The following is a 24,221-nucleotide window of genomic DNA, read 5'->3' on the forward strand; positions in this document are numbered from 1 at the left end:
TGTCAAGTTCTAATTCAAATTGTCTTGTAAAAAAACATTCTCGTTTTATAAATTAAACAAAAACAAGTCTGTTGTTCCCAAAAGTACATGTGTTTAGCTTGCACTTGGGCTTCTGGAATGAGACAAACAACCAATGTGGGGACAGACTATTTTAAATGTTATATATTCCTAATTCTAACATAATTCAGGATTAAGTATTGTTAATTGTATACATACCTGTGCTAGATGCTTCACAGAGATGCCCAAGACAAGTTACTGCTCTCAAGAGCCCCAAAACTAAGGGGGTAGACATGACAAACAAGAGAAGGCAGAACATACACCGGTAGAGACATGGATTACAGAGATAGTGAGTTTACATATACACGTAACATAGATCATAATGGTTCAGAAGGTTTGGGTATTTATTGTAGGATTATTTTTTTTTTTAAGAGAATCATCTGAATGAGATCCAGGACTCGAAGAAAAGGACAAGTAGCCTAAATTTGATGCACAATGTAACAGAAGGGCAGCAAAATGACTCAAAAGGGGAGTGGGAGGTGACATGGTAAAAGTTCTTGGAGAGAATGATGACTTTGGTATAGCTGCATTTCAGATAGAGTGGGGGGCTGTCCATTAGCCACAGTCATAGGTGCCAACTCCGTGGGTGCTCAAGGGCTGGAACACCCATGGAAAAAAATTAGTAGGTGCTTAGCACCCACCAGCAGCCCCGTTCATTCAATTCCTCCCCTTCCCTTCCAGCGCCTCCCGCCTGCCACAATCAGCTGTTTCGTGATGTACAGGAGGTGCTGGGGGGGGGGGGGGAAGGGGGAGGAGTTGGGACAGGGCACACTCAGAGGAGGCGGCGGCGGAACTGGGCAGGAGAGGGCGGGGTGGGGGCAGGGCTTGGGGCGGAGCAGGGGCGGGAAGAGGCAGGCAAGGGTGGGGACTTGGGAGAAGGGGTGAGATGGGGGCAGGGCCCAGGGCAGAGCAGGGGTGAGGGTTTGGGGGAAGGGGTCAGAGCCTGGGGCACAGCAGGGGGTAGAGAACATCCAGGGCCCAGAGGAAGCCAGCACCTGTGGCCACAGTGATCAAATTATTAATCCAAGACTGTTACACACCTCAGAGGAGAAGATTCTAGTAGTCATGATGGAATATGAGTAGGGTGTGGACAAGCAATTTGGCTGAAATGTTGTGGAGGTAGAAGTGACAGGACTTAATTTTGGCTTAAAGTTGAGGGAAGAAGACAGGAGTCAAATATTATGCTCTCAGACAGCAAAGAATCATTCCTGCTGGAGTGTTTTCTTAAGACATTTCTCACTCTTATTGTTCTGAGGTGCAGGGCATGGTTAAGGTGTATCCCTCTTAAAGTTCAAAGGCAGCAGAAATGGGGAAGTGTGGGAGAGGTGGCTACATGATTTAGTGTGTCTGCTGCTGCCTCACCTACCCTCTCACACCATGTTAGGGAGTCTGCCCAGGGAGCAAGAAGGTCTGATAATTGATTAGCACTTTTGCTAAATACAACTAAGGGAAAATTGGATGTTTTTGCCTCCTAAGTTGGGGGGGAAAAATATGACTCTCTTTGCACTTTTGAAGAGAAATTATGAGCAGTTTCTAAGAATTAAATCAATATGACTTTGATGCTAGCAGACCAGGTGGCAGCTCATGCCAAGGCCCCAAGTCCCACTGAACATTGACAAAAATCACAGTTGGAAACCAGTCTGGCTTTCCTATGTGTTAATAGTGTTAAGATAAATATTAAAAGTTGTAAGAATGTGTTTGGTGCCTAAACCTTATGAACAATGTAGGAAGCTGCACGTACTGATCTCACTTATAACTTCCGTAGCCCATGGTATAAAGTTATATTGAGTGTTTGTATTGTAAACCTCTGTAACTGTGTAACTCACCAAACAGGACAAGCAGCATTAATTCAGGTAAAGTGCTTCTGCACACCAGATGGCTCACTGAAGGCAAATGAGGCAATGCATAGCATCAAAGGATAGAGACCTTGTTGACTGCATCCCTCACTCCCTCCAAGACCCGAGCATGATCTCATCCCATCAGTTTGGATTCCTGGGTGATACAGGATAAAAATCCCAGACAAGGAGAAACTGGGATCTTTATGCTGTCTGAATTCCGAGAAGCAAAGATTCCTATACATAAGAAAAGATCCCCATGGTGTATGGCATGGGTCAGCCCTAAAAGACATATAGAGCTGATTATTATAGAAACTTATATTACCTTTTAAATCAAAGACTGTAACTCATTTGTGCATGTATGTTTCCTGTTTTAATCTTGTAAATAACTCATTTCTTAGTTAATAAATCTTTAGTTAGTTTATAACAGGATTGGCTACAGGCCGTGTCTTGGGTTTGAGATCTGAGTACAACTGACCTGTGGTAAGTGACTGGTTCTTTGGAACTGGGAGTAACCTGAATATTGTTGTGATTTTTGGTGTAAAGTGACCATCTACAGTTCAGCTTGCCTGGGTGGCAAGATAGTCCCCTTGGGCATTCCAGTCTGCCTGTAACTCTGTGGTAAGACTGTTATAGTGCTTTAGGACTTCACATCTGTTACTGGGTTGGTGAAATCTAATGATAGAACATACAACCAGTTTTGGGTTTCTGCCCTGCGGCTGGCACTCATGGTCATTAGCCACTCCAGACTGTGTGACACTGACAACTGAACTGGAGAGTCTGAAAAACTGTAGGAAGCTGTAATTAATAGTTCATTGCACGGAAGGATGAAACTTAAGAAAATGCCACAAATTCATACTGGCTGTATCTGAGGAAATGGTGGGTTTGGTTAAAGGGATGTCAGGATTATCAGAAAAAAAGTTGCACAAGCATTGATATACTGAGTGGGATAAACACAGCATTACAAAACCCAAGTTTATTCAAGATACAACTGGGATTTGTCTTTTAAAAAAAAAAAAAAAAAAGGTGTAACAAATAACCATACACAGATTATCCTTTTGTGTTAAACCAGATATATAGAGAAGAAGTTTCACAAATTATAGAAGCAAAGAAAGAGATAAATATAAGACATTCTAAATATACTATGTTGCAAGGACAACTCAATTCAGAAGATGCATTTCTGAGCTACCCAAGTGAGAGAGTCTTTGAATATGGGCAAGGCTATCCATATTTTAACCATAAAATTAAGGGCAGATGGTGAACTTTTTTGCTCTACATGGTTTTGTTTGTTTAAAAACTTGGATGAAGTTCAATTTTGAAGAGGTTAAAAGGTGGTGATCTACAAAAGAAAACATAGGTTTGTACCTTTGTTTCTTTATACGTATAAGGAAGACCTGAAAAGTTATTTTGTTTTCAAAAACTAAAATAACTTTTTTCTTTTAAGCAGAGTAGAACTTCAGGTTTTGTCTATCCTGATTTCCCTACAAGACTCTATGGATGACTGAAGAATTGATATGATTTGGATGAAGAAATATAAACCCTGATTAACTGAAAAATGAAGTGATTTTTATTCAGACTATTTCAACCTTTTTTCTAACTTGCACATTTAAATTCAATGTCTGAGAAATATTTAGAAGACACTTTAGTCCAGGCCTTTCAATTAAGGGATGACAAAGTTAATAATCTATATCTAAACACAGCCAACAAGACCTAGTGCAAAATCAAGGAAGACAAAACTTGATATACCTGTTAACTCCAGAGTAACAAACCAAGCAGAACTTTTAAAATGAACATGCACACCATTTCAAGCCTTGACTACCATAAAAGGGCACTAACCCCAGCCTTTCCCTTCCTTTTTGTGGGTCATATCAGTTAATTTAGCATACCTTATAAAAGGTTTGATCATCTTTCTTTCAGTGTTCGCAAACAGGATCAGATTTGTCAATCCCACTGTATCAGGCTGAAGCTCTTGATAGGAAGTATATATAAAATGGTAGCCTCCAAAGAGACAGACACCATTCCCAACTCCCATCACTGAAACGGAGATAGTGAAACAGTAACAGATTTATCCAAAACTGTTCTGATCGTTCTTTTTTATAAAATATATTTAAGATAGCTAAAATATTTAGCTCACTGTAACTAATCACTTCAGCTTTCCATTCTCCTTGAATTGTGGGCCTCTTCATCCTATTAGCAAGATATGTTGAGCTCATATAGAAGCATCATATGCAAGTCTCGTAATATACTGCTGATACTCATGCAAATACAGAAACACAAGAGCTTTCCAAAAAGTTACTGAAACACTATACAACTGTTGTTAAGTGCAACCTTATCATTGTTTGTTAGCTATTGTGTTAACATTTTGATACAGAGTAAAGACTTTTTGAGAGAAAGCAGATGAAATTACAGTCTCTTTGTTTATCAGAACATAGCACTAAAACAGATCAACCCAAGCCTCTTAGAACTGACTGTGCGTCAGAGAAATTATAAAGGACTGTCTGTATTTACGTTTACAGTAACCCTTGTGGGCTTGGTGGTACAGATAAAGGGAACTGAAGTTACATATTTATTTATTTATTTGTATTATTGTTGCACCTAGAAGCCTGAGCCATGGATCCGGACTCCACTGTGCTAGGGGCTATACAAACACAGAACAATAAGACAGTCCATGGTACAGACTAACTCTATAAGTGAATTCAGGATTCTAAACAAACCAAAGACAGAGACTATCACATATTTTCCTAGGACAGGGTAGGAATGATTCTTCACAACATAGAGGTGCATCCACACTAAGAAAAAAGTGAGGTAACAGCACACCTAACATATGCTAAAATCCTAGTGAAGACAACACAGTTTGTAATCTAACACACATGAAAACGACAAACTGCATTGCATTCACTAGAATTTTAACATGTGTTGGCTAACACCATTTTTTCCCTAGTGACAAGGCCATAAGGAAGAGTGGGTGTAAGGGGGAAAAAATGTCTTAGCTATTAAAATATACAAATGCTGTTTCTAGTCTGAAGATTAAAGGAGCTCAACAGACTGCTCCTCCATAGCAGCAGAGGAAGCTAAATCCTACCTTTGAAAGCATATGTTGTTCCATCAGTGAGGGGGGCTGGGCTATGGGGAAAGAAAGTGAGAGACCGTCATTCCCAGTCCACCGTTATAAAAACCAGATAAACTTGCCTCTACTTTAATGGTTCATTGCTGATTCCAGAGACAGTAAAAGTTTTCCATGTTAGTTGAGAAAGCAATGGTCTGGAAATCAGTTCCTTTAGCTAGCTACACTTTTGGTCCCATTGCCCACTCCACCACCAATTTCGCGATTTAATTTAAGGCTTATCTGTCCTAGGGAAGTTTTGCATAAGTTTTCCACTGTTGATGTTGGTGGAACTGAACCAGTGTTAATAACATTGGGCCCATCTAGGCTGTGGCTCCACTGGCATTTTTAACCAAAATCATACTGCTTCAATGTTCAGGGGCAGGCGAGGGAGAAAAGACAGGTCAATCACAAGGGGAAGTCACTTTCCTCCACAGAGGAAACACATTTTTAGGTGTGGGGCACTGCAGAAGGGATTTGCAGCTAGAAAAAGTGGGATGGAGGATGGTGAAACTGGAGGGTCTGACGGCTGTGTGAATGGGGGAAGGAGCACACACTGGGTTTGGTGGCTGGAAAGTGACATCCCCTCTCTAACAATTCTTATCTACTTAGCAGTAAACTCTGACCAGCTACTTGTGTTGGCTGGGCCTTCGCATAAGCAACTAATTGAACTTTACCCAAAATGAAATTGGGGCTTTTCAAATTCCTCTCTCAAAGGAGTTGACACACCCCAGGTTTCATTATCTGTGAGAGCATGCAGAACTCAGTGGAGGGATGACTAAGGCCAGCAGAAACAGACCAGGGCTTCAAATTTCCTTAAGGTGTAGCGGTTAGTAGCTAGACAACTACACTGAAACAAGGATAAAGTCCCAGTTTTAACATATTTAGGCAGGGTGTTCCACAAGACAAGAGTTTTCCTGCACAATGGATCCTGGTTCAGCCCAGGGTCAGATCTACAGTTAATCCACCAACTGTAGCAACTGGGAGCCCCAGTCACAGACCAGAATCCAGTTATGCTAGGCACTATACAAACACAGAACAAAAAGACAGTCCCTGACCTAAAGAGCCTTTACAATCTAAGCATAAGACAAGAAACAACAATATTGGTCAGCTGTTTGTCAGCCTAGGGCTGGATCCACAGTTAATCCACCATTGGTGGGATGAGTACAAACTACTCTGGTTGCCTGTGGTCACAATTATAACACTCACTTATTTTAAGGGCTTTAGAATATCTGCAGAATGAAGATGTGTATAGGTTTATATAAATAAAAGGTGCAATATACAGCAAGATTTTTTCCTTAAAAATGTAACTCAAGTAAAAGGTGTCAGACTGACACCTTAGAAAACTGAACCCCTCTCAATAGGGAAAGCAAAGTACTGACAACAGCACTACCAGTTTCCAACGATAACTTCCAACCAATGCACCTTAGCTATGTTCTGCAAGCAACACAACCAAAGATAAGTAAGTTCAGTCACAATACTGAGATTGCATCAATGGCACCAAGTAGTGTGAACTGCAATATCTAAATATTTAGTGTGTTCATAACCATGGTACATAATGGATGTTTGTCTAGTATGGAACAGACCAAGATCACTCCCCAGCTCATTTTTATAGGTCAGAACAATGTCTTTTGGTCACCACCAAGCCAGCATAGATTCAAGACAGTGGCGTAGATATGAAAGGCTCTGCATCTTATTATCAACCCCAGGAGTCATCCAGACTTCATGCACAAACAATTTCTACACTGAATAATTTCTGCCAGGGATAAATGTTAATTTTGAGGATCCACATGGATCAGCTCATTGAACATCTATTTTTATGCAAAATCCAAAATTATTTAAAATAACCCAAAAGTGACCATCATACTTAATTGTTGGTTTCTGATTTCTCCTTAAATCTTCTTCCTCCCCAAAATACTAACATAGCAGAACCAGACATTCTTTGTCTCACACGACCACCTCCATCATTCTTCCTGATCTCCATCCAAGGCAATGAACTACTAAGAAACCCTCAGTGCCAACAGCAGCACCAAATTCAGTGGCTTTACACTGGAGCCAGGTGCAGAATGAAATTCATTTGGATCACAACACAAACCTAGTCAATCATTTTCACTCTGCAATTCAATGTGTATGTAAAGCATTTCTGGTCACTCTGAGTCCACCCCTCAGATGTTAAGAATTCCCACACCTAGAGCACACCTGGGCTACAGTGCCCAGCGTTTCAACCGTTATTACCCAGCAGGTCCAACTGAGTTCAAGTACCTGTGTTTCTTTCCTTCAGGAGTCTGTGAGCAGGGTGTACAAGTGATCAGACAGCCTTCTTAAAACCAAAGTATTGCTTAGTTCAGCAGTAGGAACAGAGCATTTAGAGAAAATGGATTTTAAAACAGTTTACATGCATGTCTCCCTTACCTAAAAGCTTCCCACCCTAAATAATAACCTAGGCAAGCTTAACTTCTTCAGACACCTGCAGTAGAGCCTGGTTTCCTCAAACAACTACACTGCCTCTTCAGAGACCATTTCTTTTTAAACCTTCAAGTTCTTCTCTCTCCTACATTCACAGGCCTTTTCCTGTCCTAGTAGCCTCCTAACAACTACTCAAGTGTTTACTGAGAAATGACTTATTTTGAGCCATTCTTTCCTTTCCGGATGGTTATTCCCAACAGCTCCCTATTAAGCTAAATATATCCATAGAGTAAACATCCAAATAACCAGGTCAACATACAGTTTTTAATAGAAAAGTAGGGCTAGAGGGGGCCTCGAGAGGTCAAGTCCAGTCCCCTGCACTCAGGCAGGCCCAAGTTTATGAATTTATAAATTATTACAAAGCCGCCCCAGTTCCATTACAGGGGTAAGAGAAAAATGCAGAAACATGAAACTGAGAAATACATAATTAAAAACAGAAAGAACAGCGGGAATAAAACAAGTACGGGAAGAGGAAGATAAACAGAATGGGGACAGAGACAACAGGTACTCCCAATATTGATATCCTATCTAATTTTGTTTTCAAGAATCTTTTGCGAAGTTTACAAACAAGATACTAAACGTGCATCCTGGTAGCCCACTAAGTTACTCAGTGAATACCTTTCTGCACCTTTATTAATTTAGTAAGTAGGGGCTACAAGGCAGGAACTATCTTTTTGTTCTGTGTTTGTACAGTGCCTAGCACAACCAAACCCCAGTCATGGGCCAGGGCCCCAAAGAACTGTGATAATACAATAAAAAGTTATGGTTGAGGGAATAGACAAAGAATGCTCCCAAACTCTCCAGATGTCTCTTCATGCGGTCAATACTCAGACAATCCTTTTCCCCAGGATGTTAAGAAAGGAGGTATGTAGACACTGCCATTTATGGCCCTGCCTACCTTCCACTTCTCTCTCATTCATGCTCTCTTCCTTTCACTTTCCTGTCTGCATTTTCTTTTCTAGCCTTTCCTTCCATCTGCCTCTTAATGGCCTTTGTGTCTTTTTCCACAAGAGCAATCATATCTTCTGCCCCATGTGTATTTCACTGAGGAATGTGAGAAGTGAAACTAACAGCCCCATTTCTGCCCTTGCAGAGGTCACGTCACTTTCACATATTAGTGGTGTATTAAAAGAGTTGTCATTGCTCTTCACAACAATATACAGTACAGTAGTTCCCAATCAAAAAGAAAATACACATGCCACAAAAAAAAAAAAAAAAAATTACCCCTTTAAGTAGGGATATCTACTTGCCAAAAGAAGGTAAGCATCCAGTAATTTTGCATTCTGAGCTATGACTAAGGTATGTGGGTTTTTTTTAAATGAACTGACGTGTAAAAGAAGAGCGTCACAAATCTACATTCTCCACCCCTTGGTTTGTCCACTATCAGTAAGTATTCACATCAACCAACCTTTTCCCAAGACTTCTACATAACACAAAATTTTAAAAAAGTCAAGCATCACCTATTTTTTCAGTCACAGAAAATACAACACAAGACATACCAAACACAGTGATTTTTGACTGGTAACATGTCAAGAGTCCACTTAAAACAGCAATATAATAACGATCTAGATTTCCTTTTATTAAAGGCTGAATTTGCAAGAACAGCCTGCACAGTTGCACCTGCAAACATTAAGGATGAAAAAATTGCACTGAGAGTGCAAAATGGCTAGATGATTTATGCATGCAACTGAGGGTTTTAATACAAACAAAAGCCCCAGTTCTGCAAGGATCTCCACATGGATGGACCCCGGTTTCTCTGCAGAGCTCCACTAAATTCAATGGGACGCTGTGCAGGTTTAGGGATCCATCCCTAGAGCTCCTTCCAGGCTCAGGGCCAACATTTTCAAGGTACAGGCACAATTAGTCAGCCTCTAACATTGGATGGCCTTGAGGTCAAGACTCTGAATTGAGGCTCAGAAGAACTAGTTAAATTCCTGACTCAGCCAAAGCCTTCGTGCATAAATGACTTTGGCAAGTCATTTAGTCTCCATGTGTTTCAATTCCTTGCCTGTAATCAAGGAACACCCTGAGGGCTTGTCTATACATAAAACGCTACACTACCGACACCAATGGGAGGGACTCTCCTGTCAGCCTAGGTAATCCACTTCCCCGAGAAGCGGTAGCTAGGTTAATGGAAGAATTCTTCTGTCAATCTAGCATTGTCTATACAAGAACCTAGGTCATCTTAACAATGACACTCAGGGGTGTGGATTTTTTCACACTCCTGATTGATGTAAATAAACTGACCTAATTTTTTAGTGTAGACTAGGCCTTATATCGTCTTGTTCAATTGGACCGTCAACTCTTCAGGGCAGGGGCAGTCTCTCACTGTGCATACATACAAAATGGGGATAAAATTTCATTTGAGGCTTCTAGGAGCTACTGTAATATAAATAATTGTGCCCGGAAACCACAGATCATCCAATGTTAGAGGTTGGCTAAAAATTTGGCTGCAAGTACTTTGACAGTTTTAAAAGAGACCGTCACAAAATAAGAAAGGTCCAATCTTATAAACATTTATGATTAGGAGTAACTTTACTCATGTGACTCGTCCCATCAATGTGTCCACAAATCAGAACCTTTGACACAAATTTTGGTATAGCGTCAAGCTTGTCTACATAAACATATTACATGGAATTTAAAGATCACTCATAGTTTAATAGGTTTTATTTTAACTTTTTCTAACTAAAAAGGGTAAATATGTATAACCAAGCTAAATGATTTGATGCCTAAAGTCTATAGTATTCACACTTCTTCCTCCAGACTACTCTTATTTTTTAAAAAAAATATGAAATATGATTAACAGCCGCAAAAATACAAGTGATCCAAATACTTCTCCCTATGCTTAAACACAGTGGAAAATCTTATCTGTAAGGGTCTTATACATACAGATTTTTACAAGCTTGTCCAAATATCAGATATGCCCTGTAACTAGTGATAGAAGGTTTGCACAATATAACAGAAAAAACAAAAGCATTTCACATAGTCTATATAAATAATTAGTGTAAAGTATTTCCATATTCCATGGCCTCACAAACAGAAATATATATATATTAGGGCTGTCAAGCGATGAAAAAAAATTAATCGTACTGTTAAACAATATTTGAATGCCATTTATTTAAATATTTTTGGATTTTTCTATATTTTCAAATATATTTATTTCAATTACAGCACAGAATACAAAGTATACAGTGCTCACTTTATTTTTGATTACAAATATTTGCACTGTAAAAGACAAAATAAAGAGTATTTTTAGAATTCACCTAATACAAGTACTCTAGTGCAATCTCTTTACCATGAAAGTTGAACTTACAAATGTAGAATTATGTACAAAAAAACCTGCATTCAAAAACAAATCAATGTAAAACTTTAGAGCCTACAAGTCCAATCAGTCCTACTTCTTGGTCAGCCAGTCGCTCAGACAAACAAGTTTGTTTACATTTGCAGAAGATAATGCTGCCTGCTTCTAGTTTACAACGTCTCCTGAAAGTGAGAACAGACATTTGCATGACACTGTTGTAGCCGGCATCGCAAGATATTTACATGCCAGATGCGCTAAAGATTCATATGTCCCTTCACGCTTCAACCAGGGCCATCCTTACCCATACGCAAAGCACGCACCAAATTTCCTGGTGCCCTGCACAGCTGCGTGCTGCTCCAGCCCCTGCTCTGGCTCTTCCCCAGGGCCACCACCCCTTCTGGCCCCTGCTCCGCACCAGCCCCACCCCCACTTCCCCTGAGCTCTGCAGCAGGGCTGGGCCTGCATTCACCAGCAGCGGGAAGTGCAGACCCGTCCCCAGCTGCGCCACTGGTAAGTGCTGGGGGGGGGGGGGTGGTTCCCTCGCCCCCCCCCCCCCCAGGCCTGGGGCCAGGCCAGCCGCTGCCCCCCCCCCCCCAGAGGTGGGGGGCTGCGTAGGGCCCCAGAATAGCTAGGGACATCCCTGGCTTCAACCACCATTCCAGAGGACATGAGTCCATGCTGATGACGGGTTCTTCTCGATAACGATCCAAAGCAGTGCGGACCAACACGTTCATTTCCATCATCTGAGTCAGATGTCACCAGCAGAAGGCTGATTTTCTTTTTTGGTGGTTTGAGTTCTGTAGTTTCCACATCAGAGTTTTGCTCTTTTAAGACTTCTGAAAGCATGCTTCGCACCTCATCTCTCAGATTTTGGAAGGCACTTCAGATTCTTAAATCTTGGATCGAGTGCTGTAGCTATCTTTAGAAATTTCACATTGGTATCTTTTTTGCATTTTGTCACATTTGCAGTGGAAGTGTTCTTAAAACGAACAACATGTGTGGAGTCGTCATCCGAGACTGCTATAACATAAAATCTATGGCAGAATGTGGGTAAAACAGAGAAGTAGGCATACAATTCTCCCCCAAGGAGTTCAATCACAAATTTAATTAACGCATTATTTTTTTAACGAGCGTCGTCAGCATGGAAGCATGTCCTCTGGAATGACGGTTGAAGCATGAAGAGGCATGGGAATCTTTAGCACATCTGGCACATAAATATCTTGTGATACCAGCTACAATAGTGCCATGCGAATGCCTGTTCTCACTTTCAGGTGATATTGTAATTAAGCAATGGGCAGCATTATCTCCCGTAAATGTAAACGAACTTCGCAATTGGCTGAACGAGAAGTAGGACCGAGGGGACTTGTAGGCTCTAAAGTTTTACACTGTTTTGTTTTTGAGTGCAGTTATGTAACAAAACAAACTCATCTGAAGTTACATTTTCATGATACAGAGACTGCACAACAGTACTTGTATGAGGTGTATTGAAAACTACTACTTTTTATCATTTTTAAGTGCAAATATTTGTAAGCAAAAATAAAATAAAGTGAGCACTGTACACTAAGTGTATTCTGTGGTGTAACTGAAATCGATATAGTTGAAAATGTAGAAAAACATCAAAAATATCTAACAAAATTCAGTTGGTATTCTATTGTTTAATTAATTTTTTTGAGTTAATCAAGTGATTAATTGGCAGTCCTTTATATATATATATTTTAGTTGTGCACTCTTCTGTCTTCCAGTCTTCTATTTTATGCATTTCAACTTTTACACAGACTACGTACACATTTGAAACACTACATGTCTTTATTATGTTTGTACATCCTTTGAAGTTCTGATGAATTATGTGAATGCAATGTGTTGTTATTATTATTAAACGAACAAATTATCTTAACTGAACAATACCATAAGACTTCAGTCTAAATTGAGATCTAGATATAAGAAAAGGATAAATATCATCCTGAATGACACTGTCTACAAATAAGATTTACATAACACTGAATTACACTACCAATAGCCTGACAGCAGGAAACATCTAAGCTCTAAATCCTTTTTCCCTACTGTCTAAAAGACTTCACTCTAATCACATTTCAGTGACACTAGGTTCTACGATTCATTATCAGAAGAGGGACAGAATACTGAAGAACTCAAAGTATTACTTTCTAAAACATGAACTTCTAGGCATTTATTTTTAAAAGAAGACAACAGTCGTTCAGTTAAAAATATCCCCACATATCAAAGGGGATGAAAGAACAGTGTCAAAACAAAACAAAAGCTAACAAAAAAGTAGAAACACACATAAATAAATGTTATCTCTTTAAGTAGGGACAGAAACCATGGATGGTGAAGGAATTAACCAAAACCTGGCGTAAGTTACAATGATCCTAAAGGCAGATTTCTGAGAGGGCCTGAGCCCCTTTTATTGACTTCAAGTAACAGGAAGCTCAGTCCCTTCCACAGGGTCCCAAGCCTGTTACATCCCTCTCACACATCTCTTCCCCACAGCCCATTCCTTCCTCACTTTTAACTCTTCTGGGTTCTTTGGCACCCTGGTCTTTCCCCCAAGAAGCCTTCATGAGACTAGGCCTATTATCACCACCACTTCGGCACTCTGCTAGATGCTCTCCTACAGTCAGTCAGCAAGGACGGGTGCAGCACCCCTGAAGCTTGCGGAAACCAAGGAACTGCCGCGGTCTCCCCTCTCAAAGGCCAAGTTAAAGGGACTTTTTTTTTTTTTTTTAAAGAAGCACATCTGTGGGGCACCCTTCGGCACAAGGGCGAGTTGTCACCATTTAAACAGGAGCTACCACACCACACCTGCGACTCGCAGCCTGCTCGTTTCCAAGTGTGAGGCAAAGCTCCAGCAGGAGGGACACAAAACAAGCAACCCAGCAGCCTCACGCAGGGCAACAGCCAAGTGCTGTAACATCCCCCCCGGCAGCTCGGTACCCGGCTAGCTGAAGTGACAGGCGGCAGCCACAGGCACCGCGGGGACGGACACCCCGTAACAGGCACCCCGCAAACGAGCGGGGGACCCCCGGGGAGGGCCCCGCATGACACACGGATCCGTGGGGTCGGCGCCTGCTCAGCCCCGCGACTAGCCGGCGGAGGAGAGGCGGGATTTGGGGGCCGAGATCGGGGAGCCGGGGCACCGCAGAGCTAACCGGGGGTGGGGGACGGGGACTCCCCGCTCTCACAGCCGCTGCCGCCCCCGAGGCTGCTGGGGGAAGCGGGAGCGCCACCTCCGGCAGCCCTTCCCCGGCCGGCGCCAGCCGCCCGCCCCCGGGCACTCACAGGCGCACAGCTCCACCACGTAGGCGTAGTAGGACCAGGCCACCACCAGAGCGATGAAGACCACGGGCACCCAGGCCAGCACCCTCTGGCAGCACTTGAGGACGTGGGACGGCGCCATCTTCCCTGGCGAGCCGCTGCAGGGGCGGCATCGAGGTCCGGCGGCGCCGGCGCTGCTGCTGCTCCTGCTGGGGCTGCAGCCGCTGCGGAGCCTCCCGCCGCCCCGTCCCGCCCCGCACGCTGAGGGGGCTGAGCTTGTGCAGCGGCCGCCCCCCGGAACTCGCTGCGGGAGGGGTGGGGCGCGCCGCCCCCCAGCCGCTGTGTGGGCTGCCCGGAAACCTTCCCCCAGTTCCCGTCTCCCTCCGCAAAGTGCCTCGGGCTCCCCCACAGCCCCTCGCTCTGGCCCCACCTCCCCCTCAGCCTACCCCGGGCTCCCCCAGCCGGCTACAGCCTCTCCCCCGAAGGCGGGCCAGCCCTTCCGTCTCCCCGAACCGCCCCCAGCTTCTCCCCAGTGCCCTCTGCCTCTGCTCACAGCCCCCAGATGCTCTCAGCCTGCTGCCGGGCTGCCCGTTTGTCTGCATAAGCAAACAGCCTATCCCCCAAGACCACCCCAGTTCCCAACCCCAGTCCCTCCACGCTCGCTCCCCCCACACTATCTATCCACTACCCTGGCTAACATCCAGCAGCCCCCTCCAATTGTCCCCAACCCGTCTCCTGGGCGGCCTGGTCTAGGTGCCATTACTATAAAGAGGCTGCAAAACCGAATGAAAGACCAGACTCAAAGAGTGGTTATTAATGGTTCGCTGTCAAACTGGGGGGGACGTACGTATCTAGTGGGGCTTGCAGGGGCCAGTCATGGGTCCGGTGCTATTCACTGTTTTCATTAATGAGTTGGATAAAGGAATGGCAAGGTGGTTCTGAAGTCAGTGGCTAAGGCCAAGCTAGGAGGGGTTACAAGCATTCAAAACAACCTTGATCAATCAGAGAATTGGTTTGAAATCAATAACATTCAATTCAGTAAAGACAAGTGCAAAGTATTGCACTTAGGAAGGACAAATCAGCTGCAAGTGGTTAGGAGGTATTACTGCTGAAAAGGAACTGGGTGTTAGAGTGGATCATAAGCTGAACATGAATGAACAATGTGGTGCAGTTGCCAAAAAAGGTTAACATCATTCTGGGGTGTATGTAAAACAGGGGAGGCAATTGTTCAGCACTGGTGAGGCCTTAGCTGGAGTATTGTGTCCAGTTCTGGGTGCCACACTTTAAGAAGAATGTGGACAAATTGGGGAGATCCCAGAGGGGAGCAACAAACATTATGAAAGGTTTAGAAAACCTGACCTATTTCAAATGGTTAAAAAGAACTGGACATGTTTAGTCTTGAGAAAAAAAGACTGAGGAGAGACCTGATAGCAGTCTTCAAATATGTTAAGAGCTTTTATAAAGACAACAGTGATCAGTTGTTCTCCATGTCCCACTAAAGGTTAGACAAGAGGTAATGGGCTTGATCTGGAGCAAGGGAAGTATATAGTTAAGCATTGGAATGTACTTCTAAAGGAGCTTGTGGAATCTCATCACTGGAGAGTTTTAAAACCAGATTGGACAAACACCTATCAGGGATGGTCTAGGTATGCTTGATTCTGTCTCAGCTCAGGATGCTGGAGTAGATAACCTCTTGAGGTCCCTTCTAGCCCTACAATTCTATGAACTCCCTACAAATCCCTTAACCTTTTGTAATCCACCCCTAAGCATTTATCCTCCTAATGACACACATCTCCCAAACGTGTCTTCCAGTACTCCCCTCCTAATCACCTGTTAGTTGGTATCTAACATATATAGAAATTGCACCTAGAATTAGCTTTTGGAACTGATTCAGAATATTCACAGGTTTTCTCCCATTACACCTTTACCCGATTCTTAACCATCCTGAACAGCACAATCAGAGCGGCCTTATTTCATGTTGCCTCAGCGCGGGTTACTTCAAGGCAATGTGATCTAGTTCCTGGTTTAAATGGAAACTAGTCAATTGGATATTTGTTTGATTTGCTATCAAAGAATCAATTTTAGATTCATTTGGAATTTAACTCCGCATACAGTGTAAATATGAATCAATAGCGTAACACTGTTGCAAAAAAAGCAAACATAATTCTGGGATGTATTAGCAGGAGTGTTGTAAGCAAGACACGAGAAGTAATTTTTCTGCTCTACTCTCGCTGATTAGACCTCAACTGGAGTATTCTGTCCAGTTCTGGGCGCCACATTTCAGGAAAGATGTGAACAAATTAGAGAAAGACCAGAGAAGAGCAACAAAAATGATTAACGGTCTAGAAAACGTGACCTATGAGGGAAGATTGAAAAAAAATGGGTTTGTTTAGTGTGGAAAAGAGAAGACTGAGAGGGGATGATAACAGTTTTCAAGTACATAAAAGATTGTTACAAGGAGGAGGGAGAAAAATTGTTCTTCTTAACCTCTGAGGATAGGACAAGAAGCAATGGGCTTAAATTGCGGCAAGGTTTAGGTTGAACATTAGGAAAAACTTCCTAACTGTCAGGGTGGTTAAGCACTGGAATAAATTGCCTAGGGAGGTTGTGGAATCTCCATCCTTGGAAATTTTTAAGAGCGGGTTAGACAAACACCTGTCAGGGATGGTCTCTAGATAATACTTAGTACTGGACTAGATGACCTCTCGAGGTGGCTTCCAGTCCTATGATTCTATGATTATGATGGTTAGAGATAGGCAAACTGATTAGGAAAAATAAGGACTGGGCCAAACCAGTTCTCAAATAGTTTTTTCCCCCAGAACTGGATTGAATGGACACCAAAGTCTTCTCTATCCCTCAACTTATTATACTGTTGACTTTTTAGAATAATGAACTTTTTCTTATAATTCTCTTGTATTGGTGGGATAATACAATACAAGCACCCTCTGGTGGCCAAAGAGCCTACCTTCAATTATATTCTGTTCAAATTTGGTGATTATATTGTTATTAAATATTCTTCACATATTATTTTCACTCTGTCAAATAGATTTACTATATATTCAAAATATAATCATTTTATAATTCTAAAATGTTCTTCATTTAACAAATCTTTTGACAATTTAAAACTATTTAGAAAATAAAAGCAACAAGAATTCACTTTTGGGGTTACAAGTGTAGAATCAGCAGCAGAACAAGGGTCACAATAATATAGTACTATATATTACTAAAATACATTTAAGTCTGAGAATCTCAATACATTTAAATTGTTAATGAATTATACATTACTGGAGTCGTACAGTTGACACTGAAAGCACAATCTGAAGACACATCTGAAGATTCTTAATTACAAGGGATAACAGAAGATAAGGAAAGAACCTACCTTGATTCCCAAAGCTCAGGTTGAATCTGTAAGGCTGCCAGGAAGAAAACCATTTGCAAACTTGTAAACTGAACTAGTCTGTGTAACAAGTCACTAAGACACAACAAACAAGGAAACGCCAGTTACCATTTGTACAGTTACTTCTCAGAACAGAGCAGCACTTTAAATATGTTTTAGATCTGACAACAGTGAGGGTCAATAGAGATTTCTATTATAAAGTGGACAAATTAATATTTTATGTTTGCAGGAAAAAATCATAAATGTATGTTTGTTGCATTTTACTTACCACAAACTGCAGTAACTCAGTGTGCATGTTGACATATGGTACAGAAAGATATATAGTATCAGTTATAAGGTCCTGAGCCAAAATATTTTAGAGTATATTTGAAAATTTGGGGCCCATTCAGTGCACCTATGAGTTTGTCGAGACTGCACAGTTAAATTGATTGTTTTTAACTTGAGTTATGTATCTCATGATGGAGTGCATCTACACTCTGCTCACATATGTGCTTTGAGGATTTGCTTGTCGGGCCATGTATTGATTCAGGCAAAATACTCAGCTGAGTTAGGCACCATGACTTCTGGCCACATATCTCAGAGTTCCTAGCTCTAGATGATTTTGCACAGCCTGCTGGGAGACTTTGTCTGTTCACAGTGGACTTGTGGGCAGAGAGGTGAAAGTAGCTTTTAAGCTATTGTTAAATTTAGTGCAAAATACACAAGTCTTAAATAGCTTGCACTTCTAGAGTGCCTTTAATCCAAAGACTTCAAAGCACTAATTCTCACAATCCACCTGTAAAGACAATATTTTACAGATGGATGAACAGAGGTTAAGTGATTCATCCAAGGTAATGCAAGAACGTAGAGGGAGAGCCAGGAATAGCAGCCATGAGTTCTGTCTTCTAGGCCCTTGCCTAACCCTATTCTAGATAACATTCCCTTCCAATGGAGAACCAGCCTTAAATCTCAATACCCCTATATTTATGTATTTATTATTGATTTATACTACAGTACTGCTCAGAGGTTCAAGTCAAGATCAGGGCCTCACGCTAAACACTACACAAACACATGGAAAGATGTGGTGTGATATCCTGACCCCACTGAAGTCAATGGCAAAACTTTAACTGACTTCCATAGGGCCAGGATTTTACCCTTGGTCCTTGCTCAAATAACCCATACAGCACAGTGTGGTAAAATATTTATTTACAACTAGACTGTATGACTATAATCATATCTCTACACAGGGATTTATCTCCGTTAGTAATGCCTTAATTTAAGTGACTTGATGTTAATTTATATCACACACAAAAATCCCTTCACATTAAGAAAATAGTGTAACTGGTAATTTTCATAATTTCTACATGCACAATCCTGAGAATAAAAGGATTGAGCCTTAATTTAGTTACAAAATAACATGGTGTTTACTGTAATCTGCTTCTACATGCCTACTCTGATACTTAGACATAGCTGAAGGTAAGATGTTTGGAATTTATTGAAATGTTTCTTTCTTGTATAGTTACATTGCTTAACTGACCTTTCTGTCTGGTGTGTTAAATAAATAATAGATTCATAGATCATAAAGCCAGAAGAAGGGACTACTGTGATTATCTAGTCTGACCTCCTGTATAATGAAGGTCATAGAACTTCTGAGTCACTGATAACTTGGAAGAAAATGATCTTGAATGTTTATGGATCAGTGTCCTAACAGATGAAGCATCAGATGGGCTAAAAGGTGGTATCTTCTGTGGATCACCAAATCACACTAGAGAACAGGGTGGCTGTTTCCTTATGTATCTATTCAAAATGTTCAGGAAAAAAAGCTGCATGATCATGGGGGACTTCAATATAAGTGACATATGCTGGCGGTCTCATGCTGCCAGTACTAAAACATCCTTGGAATTTCTAAACATTGTAGATGATAATTTCCTAATTCAAGAAGTGTTGCAGCCAACGTGGGGGGATTCTTTTCCTAACAGATAAAGAGGAACTGATCTTAGAACTAAAAATTAATGGTAGCTTAGGAACAAGTGATCACGACTTGATTTTATTTATAATGTGCAAGAAGAATAAAGAAAAGGAGTACTTGTGGCATCTTAGAGACAGCTCACTTCATCAGATGCATCTGTAGCTGTAGCTCATGAAAGCTTATGCTCAAATAAATTTGTTAGTCTCTAAGGTGCCACAAGTACTCCTTTTCTTTTTGTGAATAAAGACTAACACGGCTGCTACTCTGAAAAAAGAATAAAGTGATATTATATATACACGGTAGGCAGACCCAGTTAAAAAATATATATATATATATTTACACACACACACTTTGGTGCTTTAATAGGGCCGATTTCACAAACCTGAAAAAATTTATGAGCCAAATGGTCTGGGAGAAAGAATTTAATCAGAAAAATGTGAATCATAATTGGGAATCATTTCTAGATGACCAAAAAGCCACAATCAAGGAAGAAGGCTGTGCTGATTTTAAAAAATGACCTGGTTTAGAGGGGAAGTTTAGGCAGCTCTAATATCATATATATAAGCACATGGAAGAAAGGGGAAGTTGATAGTAATGCATATAAATTGGATGTTAGGAATTGTAGAAAATTGATAAGAGAAGCAAGGGACACAAGCAGAAATCTGTGGCCAGCAGAGTAAAGGACAATAAGAAGGAGTTTTAAAAATATATTAGGGGAAAAAAGAATTTTGAGAATGGTACTGGTCCACTGGTAAAATTATCAATAAAAGGCAGAAGTGTTAAATTAATACTTCTGGTCTGTATTTGGAGAATAAACAGATGATACATTGTGATGATAACACTCTTTCCATTCCACTAGTATCTCAGAAGATGTTAAATGGAAGGTATTAAATCAGACATTTTTAAATCAGCAGGTCCAGATAATTTGCATCCAAGAGTTTTAAATGAGCTGGCTGATGATCTCACAGTTGATGTTGGTTTTCAATAAGTCTTGGATTACTGAGGAATTTCAAGAAAACTGGAAAAACACAAATGTGTCCATTTTTAAAAAAGGTAAATGGGATGACCCAGGTAATTAGAGGCCTGTCAGCCTGACATCAATCCCTTGCAAGATAATGGAATGGCTGATATGGGAGTCGATTAATGAAGAATTAAAGGATGTTAATGTAATTAATGCACATCAACATGGATTTATGGAAAATAGATGCTGTCAAACTAACTTGATATTTTTTGATGAGCTTACAAATTTGGTTGATAAATAGTGTTAAATAGTGATATACTTAGACTTCTGTAATGTGTTTGACTTGGTACCACACAACATTTTCATTAGAAAACTAGAATGATATAAAATTAACATAGCACATGTTAAATGGATTAAAAATTTGCTAATTGATAGGTCTCAAAGTGTAAACTGGGACTCATCATTGAATGAGTGTGTTTCCAGTGGGGACCCGCAGGGTTCAGCTCTTGGCCCTATACTATTGAACATTATTGTCAACAAACTGGAAGAAAACAAAGTCATCACTGATAACATTTGCAGATGATACAAAAATTGGGGGAGTCGTAAATAATGAAGAGGACAAGGCACTGAGTCAGAGTGATTTGGATCGCTTGGTAAACTGTGCAAGCAAACAATATGCATTTTAATATGGTTACATGTAAAAGTGTACATATCAGAAGAAAGAATGTAGGCCATATTTACAGGGTGGGAAATTATCCTGGGAAGCAGTGACTCTGAAAAAGATTTGGGGGTTGTGGTGAATAATCAGCTGAACATGAGCTTCCAGTGTGACACTGTGGCCAAAAGAGCTAATGTAATCCTGGGATGCATAAACAGGGGGATCTTAAGTAGGAGCAGAGAGATCATTTTACCCCTTTATTTGGCACTGGTGTGATTACTGCTGGAATACTGTGTCCAGTTCTGGTGTCCATGGTTCAAGGAGGATATTGCTAAATCGGAGAGAGATCAGCGAAGAGCCAAGGGAATGATTAAAGGATTAGAAAACATGACTTGCTTAACAAAGAGAAGGTTAAGGGATGACTTGATTACAGTCTATAAATATCTACATGGGAAACAAATATTTAATAATAGGATCTTCAATCTAGCAGAGAAAGGTGTAACACAATCCAATGGCTGGAATTTGAAGCTAGACATATTCAGACTGAAAATAAGGCATATATTTTTATTTTAACAGGGAGAGTAATTAATCATTGGAACAATTTACCAAGGGTTGTCATGCATTCTCCATCACTGACAATTTTTAGATCAAGATTGGATGTTTTCTAAAAGATATGCTCTAGGAATTATTCTGGGGAAGTTTTATGGAATTGGGAGAACAAATATTTGGAAAAGCAAGGGAGCCACCTTGTGGAAATTGTGTTCACCTAGCTAAAACAAAGAGCTTACAATAAAGCTTAAAGCAGCCACAGAAATCACATGATAAAAAGGAACCATATCACAACAAATTATGCTTTATTTTGTTATAATTTATACTTTATGAGTCTGTTTTACCTCAGAAAAATATATGGCTGTAAATCAGAAATTAGAGAAGGAAAAGACCTATTAGCTTATCCACTTCATTTCTCGGCTCATGCAGGCATGTTCTCATCTGTACATTTTCTTTGCTTGCCTCTTGCCCATCTAGTTTTATATCCTTCAAGTGAATGGGACTTCTATCACTTTCCCCAGGAGATTTTTCCATAGTGCAGTGAACCTCAATGATAGGAAATTATATCCGATATTCAAAATGTTGTTCCCTTTCTTGGTTTCATTTAACCATGCCTAGTCATACCGCTGCATACTGTACCACACTAAATAATTCATCCTTCTCCAAGGTGCTTTACACCTTCATAATTTGTAAACTGTTGTTACCTCTTTTGTCATCTCTTAGTCAAATTATATATATAATCTTTTCTCATAAATTAATCCCTCAAACCTCTAATCATTTTTATTGCTCTTCTCTGAACTCATTCCATGTTGTCAATATCTTTCTGGGAAGGTGGCCAGAACTGAATGCAATATTTCAGGTTCAGTAGCACCAGAGTTGTATAAAATAAACTTAGCACTTCAGTGCCTCTTGAGGTAATGTTTGCGCATGTGTAGCCCAAATACTGTATTAGTATTTTTGCTGTTATGTCACATCGCAAACACATCTCACTTGCTGTCCACTATCATCTCTAGGTCTCTTTCAGCATTACTACTTTCCAGGGGATGCCTTTCAATTGAATATATGTATTTCAGTCAGGATAATACAAGCTTTATCTTTTGCTTTCATGAAAGGCTATATTCACCCCCAGGGCAATTTTCTGCCCCTCTGAGAATTGCCTCAGTCAAAATTGACACACCACTAACCTAGTAGCACGGTAGCAGCCTATTCTACATATTGTCCTTTGGCCAACGGCACAGATATACAGTCCTTGCTCTGAGGAATGCCATTCCCTTCTCAAAAGGAATAACAAGAGCCATTAATGTAGTGAAGTGTCTCACTTGTATGATGCTCTTAGTTCCTGCAGTGCAAGAGAGAAACGATTTAAAATTATATTTATTCAGTCTAGGGACACATGCTGTGGATTGACGATAAGCTCTTTGGGGCAGGGACTGTCTTTATGTATTTGTACAGTGCCTACCACGGAGAATTCCTGGTCCATGATAGGCTCCTAGGCACTACCATACTACAAACTAATACATAAATAATAATGGATGGTGAGTTTTGGACCATACTTACAAGGTTTAAAAGGTGAGGTTGCCACTACTTCTAGTTTGCTGCTTCTGCCACCATAGGAAATGTGGGAGAAGCATAGAGTCTTGCTCTATGTTGGAGAGGAAGGATGGTTTTGTGTTTTAAAGCAAAGGATCTATTCTGGGATCTATTCCCATGTAATTTCCTTTGTGATCTTTAATCTGCTTTGCACCTTGGATTGTCCTTTGCACCTGTGAACTGTGGGTGTAAAGTGCTGACTTTGTGTACATGTGTGGGGAATTGCAATCTGATAGCATTTACGCTCACTTTGCACAGGCATAGATGACCAAAGAAAGTGCACAACAAGGACAAATCAGGCCCTCCGTGACTGTTCTCTTTTCTCTAAAAGAGATATTATTTACCCAAATGACAAGGGAGTTTTGAGAGTTAATTAATAAATTGTAAAGTATTTTGACATCTTCTGATGGAACAAATGATAGAAGAACAAGAGATTATTATACTATTATGTTGCAAATTAGTTATTGTCAGACAAGTAGGTCATGCTGTGTAATCAACATAATCCTGATCAACACATAGGTCAAGGGGAATAGCTAACTGTTTGTGTAAAAGCTTCTTCTGCCATGAATTACTTGACCCAAGAAACTGGAGATAAGGTTTTCCTTTTCTGGCAGGCTTTTAAGGACGTGAATAGACTATATACGCCAAATGTTTCCGTTTCTTGGGCCCAATTCATTCCTGAATGGTTGATCCTTAGTTTTCAACATTAAGCTTCCACAGGTGCACGCTGGTGCCCTCTCTTGTCTTCATCGGTCTGCTAAACATTCTGCGGGGATTCAGTCCTGGAGCACAGGCTGCAAAAATCCCATAACAAAAAAATAACTGATCCACCAACCCTTATCAGAGTAGTTAAACTACAAATGTTTAATGTAGGGCACGGCAGCTAAAGTTTCTTCATAATGTGATAAGTTTTATTTATTAGGGAAGCTGAAGGTGGCAGAATGGGATGGGTATAAGATGAATCTTGGGTTTTTTCCCCTGTAAAATAAGTATTTACCATTTAGCAATGCCCAGTTCTGGTATTTCAATAACTGCTCCTTTACTTCCTGCTTGGTGGCAGATACGCTGTTCCCTGCTGATACAAGA

General features: G+C 40.8%; 1 protein-coding gene across 3 annotated transcripts in view; it reads right to left on the reverse strand.

Moving 5' to 3' along the window:
* The window catches only part of ZDHHC20 (zinc finger DHHC-type palmitoyltransferase 20), a 75,925-nt gene extending 61,590 nt beyond the window's left edge, over positions 1-14,335 (reverse strand). Inside the window, exon 1 of one of the 3 annotated variants that reach the window (XM_037891028.2) lies at positions 14,057-14,335. In XM_037891028.2, coding sequence (XP_037746956.1) covers positions 14,057-14,174 — 118 coding nt within the window. In that variant the 5' untranslated portion in view covers positions 14,175-14,335. Of the gene's footprint in view, positions 1-4,974; positions 5,010-14,056 lie in introns of those variants that run through there. The other 2 variants (XM_037891019.2, XM_043530670.1) reach the window with 2 other exon arrangements.
* Between the last annotated feature and the right edge of the window lie 9,886 nt (positions 14,336-24,221).

The sequence above is a fragment of the Chelonia mydas genome, chromosome 1 (assembly GCF_015237465.2).
Source record: "Chelonia mydas isolate rCheMyd1 chromosome 1, rCheMyd1.pri.v2, whole genome shotgun sequence".
NCBI lineage: Eukaryota > Metazoa > Chordata > Testudines > Cheloniidae > Chelonia > Chelonia mydas.